Source organism: Solea senegalensis, linkage group LG11 (assembly GCF_019176455.1).
Source record: "Solea senegalensis isolate Sse05_10M linkage group LG11, IFAPA_SoseM_1, whole genome shotgun sequence".
In the NCBI taxonomy this organism is placed as follows: Eukaryota; Metazoa; Chordata; class Actinopteri; order Pleuronectiformes; family Soleidae; genus Solea; species Solea senegalensis.
The window spans coordinates 339,398-362,129 of record NC_058031.1 but is presented as its reverse complement, the minus strand read 5'-3'; the positions used below and the strand labels follow the sequence as shown (position 1 = coordinate 362,129).

Genomic DNA, 22,732 nt, shown 5'->3' with positions numbered 1-22,732 from the left:
ATGCAATGCAAAGCATCCATGTATAAGTTCTCTATGCATTTTTCAATAACACATACATTCTTTAAGGCTGTCACAGATATACAGTTATTACATCATCTTCTTCATCATCATATCACATGTCCTTATATTCTTCTATTTTCTAATTCCCAAACCATACATTCATACATGCTATTTTAAAAACACACTCAGAGGCATTGTTACAAAATGTACCATTATTTTACTTTAATGTACTGTATTAGAATGTATGCCACAAAAAATGATTCAGAAACGTTTGACTAGCAGCCACAGCTAAGTTTAACAGCAAAGACGTTAGCAATTTAGTCACTGTGGGTTACCCACCGGCCTGGTACCTAAATACCACCCTGACTCATGTCCATCAAATCCTTTGTGTTACTTGTGTAATTCACTTATGATGGACTGTACAAATTTGTAATAACAAATTAAATGTCTTCACTTCTGCAGGATCTACAGCACGTTGAGCTAAGAGGAGCTGGTTCAAGATTCATTTCAATTTCATGAAGGTCACTGACTTATTAAAGTAACACATACACCACATATGACATATTAGGTCATTGGAATAGAAAGATATGTTATATTTTGTTCGCCATGTGAAGGCTTCCCAGGTGTTTTGGAGCAAGAGGCCACTCCCTCATACAAAAAAGCCTCCCTTTATCATCCCAACATGAATTAATCACATGCCCACGCATGCCATTTATACTGCATTTAATCTTACTCAAATGTTTTCCATGTGTATGGATTTGCTCCAGGAAACAATTACACGGTAAATATGGTATTTATGGTATTGCTAAAACAATACATCTAATGGTGGCCTGAGACTTCTGCACAATACTCAATATTATATAGTTTATTTGTTTTATTTGACATTATGTGAGGCATATTTCTCTTCCTCTAGACACGCCCCTTTACTGTCCATTTGTATATTAAAACCTATTTTTAGTCTTTGGCCTTTGACCCAGTATGAGACATTGATTTGACCTGTTTTAATTATTTTTATTGTACAACTATTTGTGTAGGTTTATATAAATGTGTATATATATATATATACACATATATATATTCTCTTTCAGGTCTTTTAGGTAGTATATTTCTATATTTTTGTATCCCTGATGAAACACTTTGTTTCAGCTCTTACTGTTTTTAAAGTGCTTCTTAGAAATGCCCCCGCCCCTCCTCCTTCAGTGGCACAGATTACCCTCCATACAGAGGCGCTTACACCGCAGTATGGTTACAATCTGGTCTCTGCACAAAAGACGGCACGAACCAGCAGCACAACAGATGTCATGCCAGTGCAATCGGATTAATTCATAATAATGCGACTGAAGGTAAGTGGATCTCTTCACTGGTGATGATGTGGATGAATGATGCAGCGCTCAGCAGCAGCAGCAGCAGCAGCGTGGACGTCCACATGTCCAGAGCAGACATGCTTGTCAACAACAACAGACACACTCGCTGTTTGTTTTCTTTGGATTTAAATGGATACATTGAAACAATGCTGGTTCATCCTCATCCTTTTAATTAATGCTTCACAATGAGATTTATTTTAAGCCATATTTTATGCAAATATTGTCATTGCATGTACTTCAAAACAAACGCGGACATAGCTTTAGGATGTGGAGTAAATTTAACATGTAGCTATGATATATTTACTTTTATATACAGAAATATCTGGGATATGTAATTTATTTAATTTTTCTGAAGCAAAATGAGCATCGATTTCAGCCGGAACACAGTCAGCACCGAACAACTGTTTTTACATTGTTACCGTGAAAACAAATGCAAACCTAACAAATGTCTAAAATTGCAAATGTCACAATGTTCACATGGAGTGGAACTAATTAGGTGTAAAATGAAGATGAGATTTTCTGACCCAGTTCACAGAAACAGACGGTACCAGAACACTCTTCGCACTAATTTGGATTACACAATTTACAAGGCATTAAATTTCCATTTCATCTGCCAAGTCTGGTTCCTGTGTCTTCTGCGATATAATCACCTGGGATAAAACTCTTTTATTGGACAAAATAGTGTGTCAATTATTTGGTTTTGTGTTGTATTTCAATGTCCAACAACTTGCAGGATTGTGATTGTTGTGTCTCCTCTCCTCTCCACATATAACATTTATGTCTCATGACAGTTTTCTTAAAAAATGCTATTTCAGGGGGGGAATAGCAATATGTTCAGCCATGGGTTTTCAAAATGGGTCTTAAAATGACAGTGGGACTAGGAAGTTGGGTTTTTGGAGGAAGTTTATGGTTCTCTCTTTCACATGGGTTCACTGTGTGAACCGATTGTTAACATTTCAGTTCCACCTCCCTGTAAATGTCGGTGCATATTTATTAATTCCTCTCTTTTATTTTTCTGATCAGTCACTTATGAAGACGTCCTTTGGTTTTTCTTCCTTTTTCGACACATAATTCCACTCCATATGGAATCAGATTTGTGTCAATATTTTCAAACAACACTCACATTTGTGCTTTGTGCTTCCTCACTTGTTCTTTGCACTCCCTCATTTGTTCATTGTGCTTCCTCACTCGTTCTTTGCACTCCCTCATTTGTTCACTCATTTGCACCCCTCATTTGCTCATTGTGCTCTCACTGCTCATTGCACCTCTCATTTCTTCTGCACCCCTCATTTGCTCATTGTGCTCACTGCTCTGCACTCCTCATTTGCTCATTGTGCTTCCTCACTCATTGCACTCCCTCATTTGTTCTTTTGTGTTCACCTCGCTCGCACTCCCTCATTTGTTCATTGTGCTTCCTCCTCGCTCTTGCACCCTCATTTGCTCATTGCCTCACTGCTCATTGCACTCCCTCATTTGTTCTTTGTGCTTCCTCACTCGTTTGTTGCATTCCCTCATTTGTTCTTTGTGTTTCCTCACTCGTTCTTTGCTCTCCCTCATTTGTTCATTGTGCTTCCTCACTCGTTCGTTGCACTCCCTCATTTGTTCATTGTGCTTCCTCATTTGTTCTGTGTGCTCCCTGATTTGGTTTCTTGTTTGCAATTCTGACAATGGGTGGGCCTTAGGAAGATTCCCGCTGATTGGCTGCTGAGTTTTTGAGTGACAGCTCAAGGTTTGGGTCACATCATGTCGGTGGTAGCTTGTTCTTCGTGAAGCTTTTATATGATATTTATGTTTTTTTATGTTTTATGTTTTTTTAATTTTCCAATATGTGATTTCAGCCAATATCACTACCTTAATGTTGACACATGCTAGAGTTCTCAACGGTTCCATTGATCAAAGTGTGGTGTTTTCTTACTCTTCACCACACGTGAACATCGATGATTCACAATAAACAACATATAATTTACAACCCACAAGAAATGTGTTTTATGAGCGGAAAAAGCCCGAAGCTCGGCCCGACCCGCAGATAAATCAAACACATGCTCTCTCTACCTCTCTCTCTTTATTCATGTAAACATAAGCATTTAAGTAACAGGGCAAATATTGACATTTTAATTTACAAATGAAGGCGCTCTAAAGTCTTCTCTCAAGAAGAGTGAGTTTACAGCAGACTAATGGTGGAGAAAGCTACGTTAAGAGATGCTCCATCTGCGTTCAACGCATAGACCTTAAGCACTCTCTTTTTTTCTTTACATGGACTTTTTTGTTTTCTTCTGTTAGACAGATATTGTGATGTATCACTATATGATTGTGACAGAATCATTGTATTGTGATATTATTGGTATCGTGGACCATGTGTTACATATCATATCGTACCCTGTGATTAAATATAAAACGCACATCACGCAGAACTGTCCAGAGTGACTTTGTCTAAAATGGAACCAACCATCTGTCATTATTTGCTGCTTCTGGGAGTCATTTATACCAGTGTACTTCACCACCACCAGGAGGCAGCAAGCCTTTAGGAGTGTTTGTGTCTCTATCAAGCAGCTTTTTTTCCCCTCAGTCAGAGGGAATAGTCATGGTGTGCTGTGTTTCCACTGCTGTGCTACTAGAAGTTGACAAAAGTGCGCAATTGTCTGGAGGCATTTTCCTACTTAGCACAGAGAAAAGCTCACATGACGATGAAGGAATGAAGTCAACAGGGACTGAAGGGAGTGAGCTGTTCATGTGGAACCAGCGGAACTACCTGAAAACCTAAAACCTACATCACTGAGCTGCGAAGCTCATTACACTTCCATTACCCCAGCTCTAGCTATCTGTGTTACTTGTTACTACCAAATAAAATCAGAAGAAGAAGAAGAAGAGTTGGTGTTATAGAGATTTTCTAGTCTTGATGAGCTGCTTTACACTGCAGTTTTCACCCATTCAACCATCTTTCATACCCATTCACACAGAGTTAAGTGTCTTGCTCAAGGACATACATAGGCAAGCAGAGCCAGGAATTGAACGCACAACCTTGCAGTTGGACAACAACTTGCCGTACTACTGAGCTACCATGGCTCAATCCTAACTCTGCCTCAAAACTTTCTCAGGGTGAATGAGGCCAAATGCACAATGGCACTGTTGCTTAATTTAGCGATGTGTGCTTTTCAAAGTTGACATTCAAAGGACGAGTTCCTGGAATTACATGAGCATAAACAGTCACATTTTCTCACAGCTGACTCAGTCCAATCACACCTGGGCTTCAGTGTAATTCAGCACCGTGTTTGTTTTGAAGCGAATAGATAGATTTTACTCCTACATCTCACACCAGTGTGTGCAGACACAGTTTGACTTCTTCAAAGTCGGTTGTTGAGTGTGTGTGTGTGTGTGTGTGTGTGTGTGTGCTAACCACATGAGAGACTTCCCCTCGATGCCTCTAAAGTCTTTGTGCATCAGAAAACAGGAAAGACTTGCCTCGTCCAAGACAAATAAGTTTCTTGAGCGAACACCAAAATAAGACACTTTGAAAATAGACATTAAAAGGCAAGATGTAAATCGCAATGAAATAATAATAAAAAATAAACGTGAGAACTGTTCTATTCATGTCTTTAATTCATAAGCTGTTTTGTTTTTTCTTTTTAAAAAGTGAGATGGAAGGTCTTACCTCACCGTGGTGCATTGTTAACAGGTTGATATGATCTCCTCCCTCCCCTCAGGCTGTCTGCAGGTTTTCACTGAAGAGGCGTAGTGTGTGAGTCTCAGCTCTATGCTATAAGAAGCTTAGAGAGAGACAGGCGTCTCTGCCTCTTCATCTTTCCTTCACGCTATCGCCACCTGATTTCATCCACACCTCTTCATTGTCATCTGTGTGAACAGAGGTAGGAGCCTCAATATCAGTGTTTGTGTTTTTATGGGCAGTTATGACCTGGAAACACGAGTTGTTAAAGGTTTGTTTTTTTTTCTTTATTACATTATTATGGCATGTAATCTTATCAAATTATAACTATAATGTAAATGAAGGGAAAGAAGAAGGAACTCATTGTCCATGTCATCCTGTTTATAGTTATCCAAAAGTCACTGAAGCGGTGAACTCCATATTGATGAAAATCAATATCCCAATATTTTTTGGGATTTTGCCGATAACGACAATTGGCGATATCTTGCAATTTTGCAAATTTGTTAAACATTTGTTGAAGCATTGAAGGCTGTTGTACTAGCTTGCTCTTGGTAACAGCATATTAGATGTTAATGATAATATTGACAAAAAACAAGTTGTTCAAGAAAAACAAGTCTTATTTATTAACTTAAACTTACTATATACATATATATATATATAGCTTTCTCGTCTTAACCCTTTAACACCAAGTGTTTTTTTTGGGACATTGAGACAAAAAAGACTCAAACAAATGTTACTTTAACTATGTGTTATACTGTTGTACTGAATTTCAAATTTAACATGCAAAATCTGGTGTTGGTGTACAACTACAGTGTTTTAAATTGTTAATACACTACTTTAACCTTCTGTAAATTGTACATAAATGCCAGACAGTGACAGTTATTCTGGAAAAATAACAATAACATAAAATAAATAAAAGTAAATAACAATCTGGTACCTTGGGTGAGGTTTCCACCGGCAGTTCAAATAGTGGTTAAAACATTGTAATTTGACACAGGGTCCAATCCCATGTTATACACTAGTTGTTTTTGTATTGACTGCTTAGCCCTATCTTTTTAATCCCTAACCTTAACCTCACTAACACTTCGTACCTAGTTGAGTTGAAAAATACAGATGTGCTAAAACGTACCTGTGGCTCGTATTCAGGGGTTAGCTATAATGACCCATAGTCGCGTTTCAGTTGGAGGACTTGTTGCTTAATTTAAGTGGCCTCTATGTTATCCTTTGGCCAAGCAGTTATGTCAGTGTAGGCATTGGTGGCTTGGATCCCAAGGTATTTGTAGCCATCTTGCACAAATGCTAATGTTGAACTAGCCTGGCAAACCAGACCTACATCATAATGTTTGGGCAGAGCAACGTAAAAAGTGCCGTAGTCAGAGCGACCGAAAGGAGTCCATGGGCAAGTGTTCTGCATATGGTGTGTTGTGCAAAAGTTTGGGAACCCTGGTTGCAATCAAATTTGCTACCACTAGGGGGAGTCTAGATTTCTAGGCTAATGTTGAACTGCTTTTGGGATGGGAAAGTTAGTTAGTCAGCTCGCTCGGCCTCTACTTGTGTGGTATTATAAGATGAAGATCAGACTTGCACATTATTCTTCTCAATGTACAGTTTAATGTAAGAGAGCTCCTCCAGCATAACCTCATATCTGAAACTACAGGTGAAATGTTAAAATGATGTAAGCTCACGCTTCGCCAAAAACTAACGTTTACAGAAGGTTATCTCATGGTTATGCAGACCGATGAACTTATCGCGTCTAGTATCTGAGCCGCTGCGGCATGACTGATACTGATTTGTTTAGTAAAATGTACCACAGGAGCATTTTTCTTAAAACACACTCATATGCTTTGTAAAGCTGTAAAAATAAACCTTAAAATAAACAAAACTGTAAGTGTTTGAATAACATAAGTTTGTTTACTGAAATTCCGGCTTGCACTAATGAATAAAATGAAAACTATGTTATCATACTGTTTCTTCTGCACATGTTTTTTGGCAGTTTTAATCGAAACTGTTATCTGTATTTGTGCTCGCTGGAGCTCTGAGTGCTTAGCACGCTTCATTGCCCTTGTGCATGTGTGTGTGTGTAAGAGTTGCAGGTTGTGTAATGAAGCCTGTGTGTTACTGTGCATGTCTCATGGTCATTTCTTTGTGGGCTGTGTTGTGCCATTGTGCAAAGCTTAAATAGACTGAGCCCCAGAATCCATCTCTGAACTCATCCACAGGTAAAGTGACAGCATTGTCCTGTGTTGTTTATACTACTGTTACTAATAAAACATCCAACTTTTATTGTGGCTTTCAAGTTAAGCAAGGCCACATGACAGATTAGTCAATGTGTACATTTGTATTTCATTTTGAATTAGGGTGCACGCGGTTGTATTTAATGATTTAATAATAATTAAAGTGACATTTCCCACTCCTTTTTGAATATGTTTTAAAGTAGGTTATTTTCTATTATTTTCTGTATCTCATTTATTCATTCTTTCATACAGAATATTATAATTAAAAGGATCAGCAAGTTTTAAGAAGAAATGTCTTCTCAAGTCTCAATTTTCAGCTTGTGATCTATTTTTCAAATGTGTCTTATTTAGACGTTATATTACTAGAAGGGCCGTCAAATGATTATTTGCTGACGTTCAATAGTTTTTTTCACGTTTAAAATTGCATTAATTTGCAATCATCAATCGTTTTTAATTCCATATTTCTGATGTAAAGCAACTTTTCTCAATGTATCTTGATATCCATGCCATGTTATCTGGACAGCTACAGTATTATTTTGATGTGGTTCCTTATTGGCACAAAACATCACCATTTTACCTCAACATGTGACAAAATCAGACATTCATTTTGCAATTCTAATTCTTATGCATCATTCATTCATGGCACAGCTGAAAGTAATCAAAAGGGTTGTTGATAATGAAAGTAATCTCTCCGTGTTTTCTCTTTTCCTATATCAGTATGACGCAGCCTCCGGCGCTCGTACAGCCTTCACACAGATAATGAGAATCAGCAGAAGAGCCTTCAGATACACTCAGCACCTCGGACACATGGAGAACACGACACATGCTGGGAATAGATAAGCGTGGTCCTCATATCACTCTGTCTCCCACGTTGACCGACCCTCTTCTCCACAGGACTCCCGCAGTGCTCTCAAAGGGGCAATGCCAGTCTTGCTAAATGCTGATGCCTCCTTCAGCTCCATGCAGGAGCTCCTGGACCTACAAGAGTCCCCTGCTAATGGAGGTCTGTCTCTAAGTACCCCTAGTCCTGTGGACCCCCACATAGGCAGCCCAATAGGCTTGGGTCCCACAAGCCCCAGCAGCCTCAGAGGTGATGGCCCTCATATTTATACTGTGGCTTCCACACTCCCTGACCAGTTATATGGGGAAAAAGCAAAACTCAGTGCAGAGACTCTTAAAGGATCAAGACTACACTCTGCTGACTCGGATGAGTTTTATGGCTGGGGGACTCTAAAACCCAAAGCTCTTCAGTTTTTCAACACTCCTCGCTGGGTGCTGTTCTTTCTTTGTGTGAACGCTTTCCTTCAGGGCCTGATTGTCTCTGGCCTGAGTAGCACTGTGGTCACTACCATTGAGAGGCGCTTTGACCTGAGCAGCCACGACGCGGGCCTCATCGTCAGCTGCTACGACATCGCCTGCTGCGTCTGCCTGGCCTTCGTCACGTACTTTGGCGGGACAGGGCACAAGCCTCGCTGGCTGGGATGGGGGTTGCTGATCATGGCTGTGGGTTCCATAATGTTCATCTTGCCTCACTTCACCACACCTCCCTACCAGGTCAGTCAGCCCGAGCGAACAGGACTGTGCTCGGCCAACAGTACCAGCCCGTCCCAGGAGACGAAGGGAGGGGGATTGTCCAGTTATCGCTTTGTGTTCATGCTGAGCCAGTTTCTACTTGGTGTGGGAGGTACACCTCTCTACACATTAGGGGTCACATACCTCGATGAGAATGTCCAGTCCAGCTATGCGCCTGTGTATTTAGGTGAGTACAGTCTTTCAGCTCAGTATGTTTCTGTTTCAATGGTTTTGAAGTAGAAAATGTACCCTCTTCCATAAATATCTTATTAGTTTTGTTTCTTAAAAGGAGCGTTTAAAACTGTAGTGCATATTGCGCTAATAAACTAAGAAAGCTGCAGATAGGTCGGAGTACGACTGATCTAGTTGTAATGCAAGCCTTGTGGGCCAAATGAAACCCTTTTGCGGGACAACGTTGGCCCCCTGGGGCCCACTTTGAAAAGGCCCAATCTAAACGATTGATTTAAAGATAAACACAAGCAAAAAGATGCTAAATAAAAGCCACTGTAATATTATCACTAAGGGCCAGTTTTTCACTTCAAGCTCCCTTTTTATCTCACGAAACGTAAACGTGGAAAACAATGGGGCCTTTTCAACTTTCAACTTCTTGAACAGGGAAAGGGAAGTAAACAGCTACTGTACTGACACACCCATGGTTTGTTTCTGCCCCCCCAGGAATCTTCTACACTGCCAGCATCGTGGGTCCGGCTGCAGGCTACATGCTGGGAGGATACACTCTCAGCATCTTTACACATACCAACGTCGTGTGAGTTGTAGCAAACGTCCTTCTTCAAATTTAGAATGCATTCTCATAAATGTTGTTTATTTGCATCTATAGACATTAATGTTAACGTGAAAGTATGTTACCCATTTAATGCAAATCAGGAAGACGATAAGCATTAGCTAGAGAGGAGGAGTCAGGGCTTTGATATCCGTTGTGTGGCCTTGGAACTAAAAAACTGGATCCCTCAGTCCCTTAGGCAGAAATCAAAACTGTTCACTTGTGTTAATAAGTTCATCTGCCCACCACTGATACTGTTGCATTTTACAAGATTAGGCCCCAAATGCATGATTGAAAAACCAAAAAAAATAGTCTTGCAACAGGAGGAACTGGAACTGAAAAACAACCTGAGGAACACAGAGAATAAACACACCAGGGAAGCAGTTATAATCAAACACAGGTGGATGACGTTAGAGTGGGGCAGATGATCAGTAGGAGAGCACACCAATTTAGCATCCAAGATTCACAATGGTAACTAATTCTTGTCTTTTCAAAATACTGTACTGCTGATTATTTCTATAAAATACTCTGTACATTAGGCTACTCACTGTTTATGTGTTTCTGCGTCCTCTTGTTCTAGCAGGTGAATTAACAATTTACCCTAGAAACGAGTATTTTTGAGTTTCATTCTGCTGACAGCGAGCTAATGCTACACTTAAACCAGCACTGGGGTAGGTGTAAATATTAAGTAAACTAAAGTCTGATTCACTAAAGCCTTGCCATTACTGAGGTTATAAACACTTGAGTGACAGGTGGAGCAATCGGCCCCTAGGAGAGGAACGAGCAACAAAAAGTCCAAACTGAATAAACGTCCAAAATAAAGTACCTGGAGAAACCCATGAGTGTGTATGAAACAGAAAACGCTTTGAAACTAGAACGACCATTACATTAACTTTTCTGAAGTAGACATTGTGTTTCCTCAAGCTTATTGCACTTCTCTAGATATGAAATAATCAATTCAATGTAAAAAGGCAAGTTTGTAAAGTTGCCCTTGCCATTCCCAATCAAAATACACTGGTAAAATTTGCTGGTAAAATGGTTTGTCATCTGCAAATGAATAAAACAGAACCTGGCATCGTTGGTTATCCCAGGACACAGGTAACTCCGGAGGACCCACTGTGGGTCGGTGCCTGGTGGATTGGCTTCCTTGCAGCAGGAGCAGCAACTGCACTCGTAGCATTCCCCATTCTGGGTTTCCCACAACAGCTACCAGGTAACACTGCTAACTTATGCATGAACACACAGACAAATCTAGGGATGTTTTGGTCCTTTGAGCCTTGGTTGTTTAAGATACTTACATATTCATGATGTAACATAGTCATTATCTTCTACTTCACAGCTTTTCCCCACTGGAAACTGTTAATTTCCTTTATTAATCAAACAGAGCAGAAGCTTAAACTGACACGGATTCTTCTATATGATGCTGTTTATGCTACATCATTGTTCTGGGTTTATTTAAACAGTAAAGAATGACATATTTTAATTTTGAACATATCTTCATATGCTTTAAGAACATAAATCTGCTCTGGGCACACAAGCAGCCAAGAAATGTCGTTTATGTTTGAGAGAAGTCGATAATAATCTCAAGACAACAGATAAAAAGAGCAGAAAACATATTTCAGCAGGTTAAATAAAGATATTGGAATGGAATATCCAGTTTGAACATAGTGTCCTTTGCTCTGTCTCTTCCTGCAGGCTCGCAGGAGCACCTGGCCATGCGGGTGTCTGAGGCCCACCAGCTTAAACATGGAAGCCATGCCACAGCCTTAGACCCACAGTTTGGGAAAACTCTCAAAGATATGCCAAGGTGTTGGACTGAATATTCTTATATTCTCTTTCTAAACATCCAGCTTCTTCATGTGAATATGCAGAACCTGGAGACGACAGATTACACTTTAATCAATCACTTTATTGGAACACATCCAGAAAATATGGAAAACAAAAAGGTTAAATGGTCAAGTATTTAGTGTGACTTAAACTTACACTTGAACAACAGCATGACCCTGGAGTGGAACCCTAATTTGTGTACTATTTCATGCTTGAACCCATATTGTGCCAGGTTCATTACATGCATGGATCTAGTTCTATTACTTGAGTTGCATGATGATAATGACAAAACTATACATTGTCCATCTTTATATTATTAAATAATCCCAAATAATTTCCCTTTCCAGATGTTAGGTACCAGGGTGTCATATGTTGGTTATCATCCTTTTAGCCCATTTTATGCAATGGGTTTCTCTATCACTCTGTTAGGCTAACACCAGATACAGTCAAACAAACAAAACAAACAAAAGGTTGTTTCAATGAATCAAAAGCAGAAAGGACAGTCCACAAAAGGGGTTAAAAAACACAGACAGCAAGGCTGAGGCAAAAACTGGAAGAACTAAAGGGAAACAGAACAAAATAAAATCTCCCCTCAGCCTGCAAGAGAAAAGACAGACAGTCCCACAGACACTCACACTGAGAGGGAAGCAAGACAGACAGCCATAGAACAAGAAGGGTTTCTTAACACTTTCTAACACTCTCCCTCCCTTGCTCCATCCAGATCAGTGCTGCTGCTCTTAAGGAACCCCACTTTCCTCTTCCTGTGTTTGGCTTCGGCGACTGAAGCTACGATTGCCAGTGGAATAACAACCTTTAGTCCAAAGATCTTTCAGTCGCAGTTCAGTCTCAGCGCATCAAAAGCTGCTACACTGTTTGGTAAGTGGCCAATACAAGTCAATACAGACTGAACCAGACAGAAAGAATCAAAAGATAAAGAAAAAAATAACAAGGGTTTCTTGAATGCACCTCATAGCTGCTCCTCTAAGCACGAAACACTGTGGACACTGTATCACTCTCACTAGCTATATTTTTGTCTTTGTGACTTAGAATTTCACAAAATTGTGTCTGATGTAGAAATATAATTTAAAATCTGTCAGAAAGCAGAATTGGGGCCTGAACTGAAAGAATTAATCAGTGGAATATCCATCTTGGAACTAACTTCACAATCAAGTTGCTGTTTAAGTTTGAATGTGATTTCATGATGTCTCTAAACTGTCATTTTGGACATCACATACACACATCTTCAGCAAAAGTAAATGACCAAATTGACCCGTGAACTCCTCTCAGCAGGCTACTAGTCAGAAGATAAGTCATTTTTACATACATTCTTGCATCCGTTCCTCAAACAACTACAACAAGGACACATGATGAAACTGTAATGATATAATGGTGTTTTTATTTACAGTGTATTTGTACAAATGAAAAAAGGTCTACAGTCTAATGGTCTAAGTCAGATGAACAGCTCGTTATCAGGCTTCTGCAGAGCTTGATGACGAGCTGACCGTCTTGGAGCCGTGCAACATCTAAAACATGCAGGGCAGTGTTCCCTGAGGACCAGGGTTGGGAAACACTGGTCTAAATAACACACACGCAGGCTGCTACGGGAATACGAAAACCACGTAAGGCGACTCTGACTAGTGACACGTTCTAATCGTGTTCTTGTTTGTTGACTTCATTTCTGAAGAAGCTGAGCTTCCCTTGCCGTCTTAAAGCAATCACCACTGCTCTGGAGCCTTCCTGTAAAAAATCTGCCTCCACCCTTTTATGTAGATGGGTGACGGCAGCAGTGGAACGCCATTATCAGAGCCAACGTCTGCCCGTCAGTGATGACAGGTCGTAAAATGTCCAATGAGGCTAAATAATTGTCTGTGTCCTGTCTCTCTGTGTTACATGTTTTCAGGCATACACTGTGACACAACAATGTCTAAAATGGGCGCCTACCTGTTTTTTTTTTCTTCCCCTCCCAAGGAATCATCGTGATACCAGCAGGATGTAGTGGCACCTTTCTGGGAGGCTACATTGTGAAAAGACTGAACCTTCGCTGTCGGGGAATCATCAACTTCTGCATGACATGTACACTATGTTGTTTGCTCCTCACCTTCCCGTTACTCATCCACTGCCCCACTGTAGCGGTGGCAGGTGTCACGGTGTCATACCAGTCCAGTGTGATGGATCAACGGCAGCTGGACGAGTATGAACATCTGTCTGACAAACCCAGCAGGATGCAGCTCAAAAACAGGTGCACGATGTTTACTCTCTGAAGTTGTCATAAAGCACACACTAAATGAGGGAAATATAATATTTACCAGGTTGTTTTTTTTTACTAAGAGATGTTATGTGTCAAAAGAATTGAGATCCATAGGAAGGAGATCGGAGTCAGCTCAGTGTCCAAACAAGGGTTTAATCTTGTACAAGAGGAACATTCACAAAGCAACACACACAGGCCAGTTACAAAGTGAAGACTCCCTGTCCTGTAGGAAACACAAGGTATTTATCTGTCTCAATGGGTCTGCTATCACCCTGCCATTTGGTGCAGACCCCCGCCTCTTTGGGTCTGTTATCACCTTGCCCTGAGTCACAGACCCATTGTCTCTATTGACAAGTCACATCAAACAGTTCCTAAAACAATACAAATGGTCACTGGTTACAAGTCGCATCGAACAGTAACATTAACAATACAAAGGGTCAATGGTCTCAGGTCACATCAAACGGTTGTATTGAACATTTGTCTTCATGTGTTACATGAGGTACATAATTCCCATAACATTATGTTTTCCTCAAATATTTAGATGTGAGGCTACAGTTAATTATCCTGTCACGACTGTTACAAAAGCCAAACTTTCATTTGTGTGTTTCCAACTGAAGTTTTTTAGGTTGTACATAAATTGACTCATTTTTTCAAAAATCTTAACTTTTAAGACACAAGAAGGTTCATTTTAATACATGTATTTATTGTCCAGTCTCGCTGCCCAAGAAAAACTCCATTTGTAACACACAAACTGCTCATACACAGTTAAGTTAACAAGTTTACAAACAAAATGAAATTCAAATTATGTTAATTTAAACTAATGTTAACAAGTTTTATGAGCAGTTTGACTTAACTTAATTCAATTCTGTGTTGGCAAATACAGTAATGGACGGTTGTTGGTTTAAATCACAAACATCATTGAATTACTTCTGCATTAGCCTCACTTAAAACACACACACTAATACATCTATGATACAGTCTCCTGTGTAGCACAAGACAGTTTGTGACACACATAAATTCAATAAATTCAACTTAACAAGTTATATGAACACACTTCCGTGTAACTTTTCGGATTGATGTTGAATGCACTAACACGGTGTGTTGCTGTGTCAAATGAAATTATTAATGAATTAATTCATTGTTTGAGTGAATGAAGCAGAAGTTGGCAGCGGATTGATTTGTGAAACAAACGTGTTTTTACACATCAGTTACACAAGTGCTGCACAGAAGAAGGAATCATTATTCCCTGTGACTCGTCCTCCCTCCACTTATTGTCCGTCTCTTTGTCTTCGCATGTCTGCAGTTCTTCTCCTGTGTGGCACAACTTGACGGTGGGCTGCAATGCACGGTGTGATTGTGCCAGAGAGCTGTATAACCCCGTGTGTGGAGAAGACGGTGTGATGTATTACTCCCCGTGCTATGCTGGCTGCTCCTCCATCAACCAAACCCAATCCTCCACCAGCAAACAGGTGCGGTCCACACAATGCACCTGTCACTTTTCACAGTCTTACTTCACTTCTGTTAGGGTTACTGTCCGTGTCAGGCTTTACGTTAGCCGGTGTATGACGGTGTTTGGTCGTTGTCACGTGAATTTGGCCGGCAACAAAAAAAAAGTGTCAAATAATTAAATCAGTGATTAAGTATTAAACATTCAGACATCAATGAGATAGAACTATAAAACGATTTCTTTAAATTAAATTTTTTATTTTATCTCCTTGAGAGTTTCCCGTGTCATCATGTGGTCATGTGACCACATGATGACCAATGAATTTGTAGCTCGGAAGCGGTGCCACTCATGCCACCACTAAATGTGCCCGGCGCGTGTCCAGCGTGCGCCTGCCAAACGGGTTTGTGTGTATGTGCGTGTTTCTTTAAGAATACTGTATGTCCAGCATTAATTATGCATGAAATCTTATCAGCCACAAGGACCATCAAAAATATTTTCTAGGGTAAAAAAAAGGTCTGTGTACACATCCAAAATCTAGATGTAGAATTAGGGTGGCCATTTCCGTAGCATCAAAACAGAGGACCCACAACTGCACTACGATACAATTTTGTCCACGATAACAATGATATGATGATATCGTCCACTCACTACTAAATTGTTTGGGTTTTTCCCTTCTTGACCAGACTAGACGTTCATTGACACCCTGCTCTAGGACATGTTTCTCAAAAATAGGGTTTAAAGGCTCTCAAACCTCTAGTTCCATATGGATAAAAAGTTGATATTGTTATGTAACAACAGGGACTGAACCCAAATGCAAGACACAGAACTCAGTAAGGCAGTTGAAGTCAATATTTATTTGTGATATGGTGAATAAATGTGAAGGTGGGGAAGCGGTTCTGGAGAATCTGGGAATCCCACGTGGTTTGGTGAAGGTGGCAAGTGAGTCAGTGTCTCTTTGTTTGGCGTCTGCAAGTGTAATGGCAGACCAGCGTCCAAGTGGGAGGTTTGTTCAGGTGACAAAGAACTCGCATGAGCAAAAGCAGGCAGGTGAATGGATCTGAGCGGAAGCAGGTGAAAAAATGAGAGAGTTCTCTAAAAATCACACAGGAAAAAATAACTTGTAGCGAGCTGGAGAAAACTGGAGGATCTGGCCACACCCACACACAGAGCACACAGACAGGGGGAAAGAAACAGGAGGAACGGACAGACACGAGAAAACAGAGCACAAACAGAGGAGGAGGGGCTGCCATGACGGGAGTCACGGCAGGTATCATACAAAACATTTGCAGATTCTCCTAAACTCTTTTACACTCTTGCTTCTTTATTTTGCATATTGTGTTTCTCTTCTTTTCGATCTTTTGCCTCATGTTTTCACCACTTTGAACACGTCTGTGTGTTTATAGGTTTACTCAGACTGTAGCTGTTTGCTGGGTAATAGATCCGGGGGCGAGGAAGGTTATGCCCTGGCGGGGATGTGTGACATCTCCTGCAACATCCAGCCAGTCTTCATCTCCTTCTTTTTCCTCTCTGCCATGTTTGCGCTCCTGTGTAGCATCCCAACAGTCATCGCAACACTCAGGTAGGTCGACTGCTTTCATGGTTATGGATTGTGGTGGAAGCAAACATTGGAAAATGCATGCTTTCTACTTTTACCACAAACAAACACTTTCTTCACCTATGGTCGTCATAGTTTGCTGTATAGGTTGTACTCTTGGCCTCTGCCGATAAGATAAGAAAAATGACAGAATAATTCTAATTACTATCATGAACAACAGTGCTAATCTAATCTAATCTGTGCTGCAACATCACGTCTGACTAACACCTTCCTGTACAGGTGTGTGCCAGACAGCCAGAAGTCCTTTGCACTTGGTATCCAGTCAATATTATTTCGCCTGCTTGGTAAGTCAACTTGAGTCTTTGGATAAATCTCAAACCCAGAAGTGCACACTGTGACATGCTATTGTCTAATCTGTGTTGCTGTCCTCTTCACAGGTACTATTCCAGGACCCATCGCTTTTGGCTCTCTAATTGACAAGTCCTGCATCCTCTGGCAGGATCACAGCAGTGAGCTTGGCTCCTGTTATCTCTATGAGAACTCAGCCATGAGCCGGCGCTGTTTCACAGCTTCCATCATAGTTAGGGTAATACTTTATTTCAGTTATTATGGCCACAGATTTGCACAGGTAGGACTGTGTATAATTTGTAAAGTTTAATTACTGGTACCAGTACGGCCATGTCATATCATATCATGTGCTGTATACATTTGAAAATGTTTTATCACAATGTAGTAATGTGCAAAAATTCTTTGGCCACCATTCTGGCACCTTTTCATTAGACAGTTCGAGCACGACTTGACTCGACTCTACTCAGCTGAGCCGACATTAAAATGAGACGTCGCCAGACTGCCGGCCACTGATTGGTCAGAGACTGTCGTCACTGGAAGAGTCATAAACTTATCCAATCTGATCAGTTCCACAGTCCAGACATAAAACATGACTGTAATTACTACATTGTGACCATTAATGCACTGTGTCTGTGTTTCTGTTCACTTAATCTGCACATGAAATGTATGCCCTTCATCTCTGACCCCCCCCACCTTTCATTTCAGATTTTTTCAATAGCCTTTTACATGTTAGCCAGCATCCTGTACAGACCTCCTCCCGAGGTGCCTCAAACCAGCGGCTGTGAGACTCCTGACCACGCAGCAGGAGACACGAGCGACCTGCCCGTCAAAGATCTGCCGGACGATGGCGTCATTGTCAACCCACATGCCAAATGACTGATTGTGTGTGTGTGTGTGTGTGTGTGCAGGTGGGTGTGGTGATAAAGATGCTGAGTCACACACGTACAGGCAAACTGAAACGCACTGACCGTCTTAAACAGTTTGAACATGCTGCTGTGTGTGTGTGTGTGTGCGCGCGCGTGTGTGTGTGTGTGTGTGACTTTGACACACAATTTTCTACACATAATTCAAAACAATGTGAAATCACTATAGACTTTATATTTTAAAAACCCTGATGATGATGATGAGACCCCACTGTACTGTATATGGTGTATGCGTATGACATGATGTCAGTTACAGATGAAGCCATGGTCTAATGCACTGAACCAGACTTCCACTATCACTAATAATGAAGCCAAATCATTTTCATGTCACAGAATTTAATATTGTAAGCCAAGCACAAATGTACTGCATTTTCAAATAACAAAGCACATGTGTCATTATGATAGCTACTTGAATACTGATTTAAATGTTTATGACATTTTGCTGTATTTAGAATTGTATCATATATATAATTCGAGTTTTAAGTCAAAGGGTAACACTCACAACCACATGAAACACTTTCAAATTAAACACTCTACAAACACAAGGCAGTGCAGCGTGTTTGACTGCTTTTGGAAAGCTAATATTGTGCAAATCTATCATTTCTATAAGTACTATGTAGAGCCTCTCTCCAGCTGCAACACTGATGGAAAGCTGAATTCCAATCCGCTGACACTCGGTGAATCACTTATGAGATTGAAATCTTTGCTCAAAATAATCCAAGTGAGCGTCATTGAAGCAGCTGCCATAGTTAGCGTGAGTGACTTTGAAGAAACAACTGATTTCTGTAATAAGACATTTACAACCTTTTACGACTGTTCAATTCATACACCTGTGGTGGTGAGTTCTCAGCATCAAATTATCATAATAGATCAATGGGTATCGGGACCAATAAGCAGTATTGATATCATTACCATAATTGCGAGAAACCTGACATATACCCATCTCTATTTATTGGTCAAACAAAAAAGAAAGGAAAATAACTACAATGTGATTTACGTGCCAAAGATCTGTGACATTTGGACTCCATATATACTCTGTATTTACACTCTGGTTGCACTTTTTGCTGTTATCAAGAGCTTCGGTGCTTTCACTTTTACTCACAACAGAGACACATTGACAGTAGAATCGCTGCAGTCACACAGTTCACCAGGTTGTGGAGAATCTGAGCAACAGTTTTCACATCAAGTCCAACTTCTGAATTTAAGCTTGAGCAGTTAATGCTACCTCTCATCTGCAGACTTTTGATGGAATGAGGGAAAGTCCCAACGTTAGCTGTTGTTGGCTTTGTAGAAACCTCCACCAGCAGTGGGATGATGCAGGTGGTGTTGAGTTTCATCCCCAGATCATTGAAATACTATACTATAAACACTGAGCCCCTCCCACTTGTAACATACACGACAGATCACCTGAGGTAATGTCTTTCTTTTAAGGTGCTTTTGTGTTTTTGGTTGCACAGCTAGGACAATAGCTGAACCCAACGCCTCCGGTTACAGGTCAGATTTATCCAAAGGTAGAAACAGAGGGGGGGGCTGGTGCAGCAGTCTTTTTCTTTCTCAGATTATCTGGATTACATTATGCTGAAATGTATTGGTTGCAGCTTTGATCAATAACTCAACCCTTAAGGTGAACTTGATGTGAAACACTTTGATTTATACATCTTCTCGCCCCAGGTGAGCAAATCCACGGAGAGTGTTTGTGAAGTGAAGTGACACTCCCAGTTTTAAGAGCTGATGAAAAGTGTGACGGTGCCTTTAAAACGTTCAGCTGGAACCAACTTGTATTGTTAATGTTTTTCATTAATCCAATTTTTTTTATTTATTTAAATAAATGACTTACTTGTATTTGTTTCCTGCATTCACTGTGTGATTTCTGGGGTCTGCACGCATGTTCTAGTTGAACTCTAGGTCAGTGTTTCCCAACCCTGGTCCTCAGGGAACGCTGCCCTGCATGTTTTAGATGTTGCCCTGCTTCAACACACCTGAGTCAAATGCTCTGCAGAAACCTGGTAACGAGCTGCAGATCTGAATCAGGTGTGTAGGAGAAGGGCAACATCTAAAACATGCAGGGCAGCGTTCCCTGAGGACCAGGGTTGGGAAACACTGACCTAGGTTCGAGGACTGCTGTTGTTCACCTGCAGTACCACTGATGGAGGAAGAGGGAGACAGAGAGCAGGACTGCAACAAAGTGTGTTTACATTATACTTCTGATGAACAGCAACTTTCGTGGACATTGGAGCAGAGAATATTTCTGCATTTTAAAACACTATTGACTGTTTTTAATCATTAAAATTTGGCAAGGTGGTTATTATCACACGTTTCTGTGGGGTCAGAAGTTGGCACGTACATATTTTCTATATGAAAGCCCTGCATGTCGTTACAGTGTCATGCACTGTAAACAGTCCTATCGTCTTCACCGCCTATTATAACCACTAGATGGAGCTCAGTCACAATGTTTCAGGGGCCACTGTCCCATCATCAAACGTTCACATATGTTTGGGTATATGTTATGCTAAATAAAAGAAAATAAAAAAAAGTAAAATAAAAAGAACAACAAATGACATTAGACATGCTTGAATATTAATGAAGTTATTCATTTCTGAATAAAAATAATTAATTAATTGCTAAAGTATTTGTTCACACAATGTTAATATTAATAGTTTTCTTGCAACAAAGTCAAGGTCCACAAAGCTCGTAAAAATCTTATCTTCCCAGAGGACTTATCAAATGACATTTTATAATGTCAATAAAACAATTTTATTAATATATTAATATACAGTATTTGTGCAATGAATGATCTAAACATACTAATGTTTCTATATGTTTTTGTGTAGTGTTAGGGTTAGTTAATATTAATATTAATACTCAACCAACTCTGTATTTATAGTCATTTTTATTCTGATTGTCTTTTAATGACATTGTTCATTGTAGCTGCCTCTGCGACTGTGAAATGAGTGTTAGGCTTTACAGGACTTTGAGTCTTTGAGCAACGACCTGTACAGCTCTCCTGCTTGTTACACAGTGTTACCTGCATGACTTCCACTTATGTCAGTGTGCACTGTAAAACACATACTTTAGAAAAAGAGCAATCATATTTGTGTACTACAAAAAAAGCTACAACTTCTGGGTCAACCCTCCTATCAAACGTCAATATTCGGTAATACTAGTTGCCAGTGTGCTGTCTTAAGAGCACGACTTTTCTTTGCCTTTTGCTACAGCTGAATCTCCTTGGACAACAATTCCCATGATTCTTGTTACATTTCAGCCAATATCTCCTGCATTTCTTTCATCCACACTATGTCAAAAGTTGCCACTGCACACACTGATGTCTTTAGTGAGTCCCCTACCAAGTCTAAAGCCTGTCAAGTGACCCCTCAACTGTATGACAGTTACGTATATTACTAAGAGACAGACAGATGGATTTAATGCTTTACCTTGCAGATTAGCAGCCATTTACCCAACAGGAAACTGAAGTTTACCCCATAATTCTCTCCCTACAGCAAAGTCCATAGAAAAATTAAAAGTAAAAAATTGCTGGGAGCCAACATTGGACAAGAGGGTACACCTTGGACAGATCACCAGCCTGTCACAGAGCCTTTCACACTTACACACAGACTTCAATTAAACGTAGCCAAACCTGGTCAGAGAGGTTCACCTCGAAACAAGGAGCTTTGAATGGATTTCCCTGGAGAAGGTCAAATCCAAACAGGAAACAAGAAAAATGGTCGTAAACTATGTTCTTGAGATGTTTGATTTGTTCGATTCCTCCCAACCTTCCTCCCCAGAGCCAGTGTGGCATCATTAGTGGAATATCATAAACACACAGCTTCAAAGTTGACCTTTTTTTAGTCACCTGAAATTCTCAGAAAGAATGTTGTGGTTCCACTTAAATTCAGTGAAATGAACCAGCTTAGAGGAAGTGGTTTAAGTGAATGGAACCGCAAGAACAATACAATTGTCCCACATTTATATCCTTCTTCCATGCCTGCAATAACCACTCAAAGTTCAAACAAACAGCAGTTATGTGAAGGCACGCACAGCAGTTGGTTGATCAGAGGAAGTTTAAATGATCGTAAAATGGTCTGTATTTACTCCATGACACAACCATAAAAGAACAATAGGGTGAATTAGACATGAGAGTATATGTTTGGTATATATATACATGTATATATGTATATGTACATTAATAATAGTGACCACTGCAGTTAAATAGTGGGCCCCAAGCAAGCCCCAGCTTGACTGTGTCCCAGAGGAAGAGCAGGACTCTCTCCTCAGTCCTTTTCCTTCCTTTTCTTTGACTTTGTCTACAACAATCGAGGACTTTTCACTTCAGCATACAAATCATTTCCGGGTCGCACACAAGACCTGTGCTCCTCTCTCTACCGGGTCATTTGCCATTTCCTTGTTTTTCTGCGATCACCAAAGCATAATCGTCCACCATTGTTATTGCTCTGAAAGGTTTGCCTTTTTTAGTCTCATTACTATTCTCCTCTCACTTCTAAATCCCCCTCTTTGATCTGTCCTTGTGTTCCTGTCGAATATTGCCTTTTATGTAGCAGAAGCTTTCCCTCATCAAAAGGTTCTTTTGTGCGTGTTATTGTGCAGAGTGGTCTGTGTTTAAAGCTGTAGTGTACAGTGTTTGGATCTCGTGTCGCCCGGCGGCAGTGCATTCTTGCACTGCACTCAAGGAAATGATTCTCTTTATGACAGAGCAGATAAAAACTGCTCTGCTGCTGTATACACGCCAAAAGTTCCTCATTCAGGTCTGATAACGC

The 22,732-nt window shown here is 40.3% G+C and overlaps 1 protein-coding gene across 3 annotated transcripts; it reads left to right on the top strand.

The window, feature by feature from the left end:
- The first annotated feature begins 1,325 nt into the window (after nucleotides 1–1,325).
- On the top strand, nucleotides 1,326–18,505 carry slco4a1 (solute carrier organic anion transporter family, member 4A1). Of its 3 annotated transcripts, none has more exons than XM_044039365.1 (12): nucleotides 1,326–1,343; nucleotides 7,977–9,018; nucleotides 9,507–9,597; nucleotides 10,704–10,825; nucleotides 11,308–11,419; nucleotides 12,161–12,315; nucleotides 13,408–13,678; nucleotides 14,991–15,156; nucleotides 16,538–16,713; nucleotides 16,969–17,033; nucleotides 17,127–17,275; nucleotides 17,743–18,505. In XM_044039365.1, exons 2-12 carry the CDS (start codon nucleotides 8,181–8,183, stop codon nucleotides 17,911–17,913), a joined length of 2,316 nt encoding a protein of 771 aa, XP_043895300.1. In that variant the 5' UTR covers nucleotides 1,326–1,343; nucleotides 7,977–8,180; the 3' UTR covers nucleotides 17,914–18,505. The 3 variants fall into 3 exon arrangements, with proteins under 3 accessions (XP_043895300.1, XP_043895298.1, XP_043895299.1); XM_044039363.1 differs by lacking the exon at nucleotides 1,326–1,343 and adding an exon at nucleotides 5,019–5,227; XM_044039364.1 differs by lacking the exon at nucleotides 1,326–1,343 and adding an exon at nucleotides 7,186–7,244.
- Nucleotides 18,506–22,732: the final 4,227 nt, after the last annotated feature.

What these genes read in the sequence shown, in the direction of transcription:
- slco4a1 (XM_044039365.1), top strand. Translation starts at nt 8,181, where the DNA reads ATGCCAGTCTTGCTAAATGCTGATGCCTCCTTCAGCTCCATGCAGGAG. An exon ending in AGGATGCAGCTCAAAAACAG is followed by an intron (nt 13,679 to 14,990) that starts GTGCACGATGTT and finishes GCATGTCTGCAG; the next exon opens with TTCTTCTCCTGTGTGGCACA. An exon ending in AATCCTCCACCAGCAAACAG is followed by an intron (nt 15,157 to 16,537) that starts GTGCGGTCCACA and finishes GTGTGTTTATAG; the next exon opens with GTTTACTCAGACTGTAGCTG.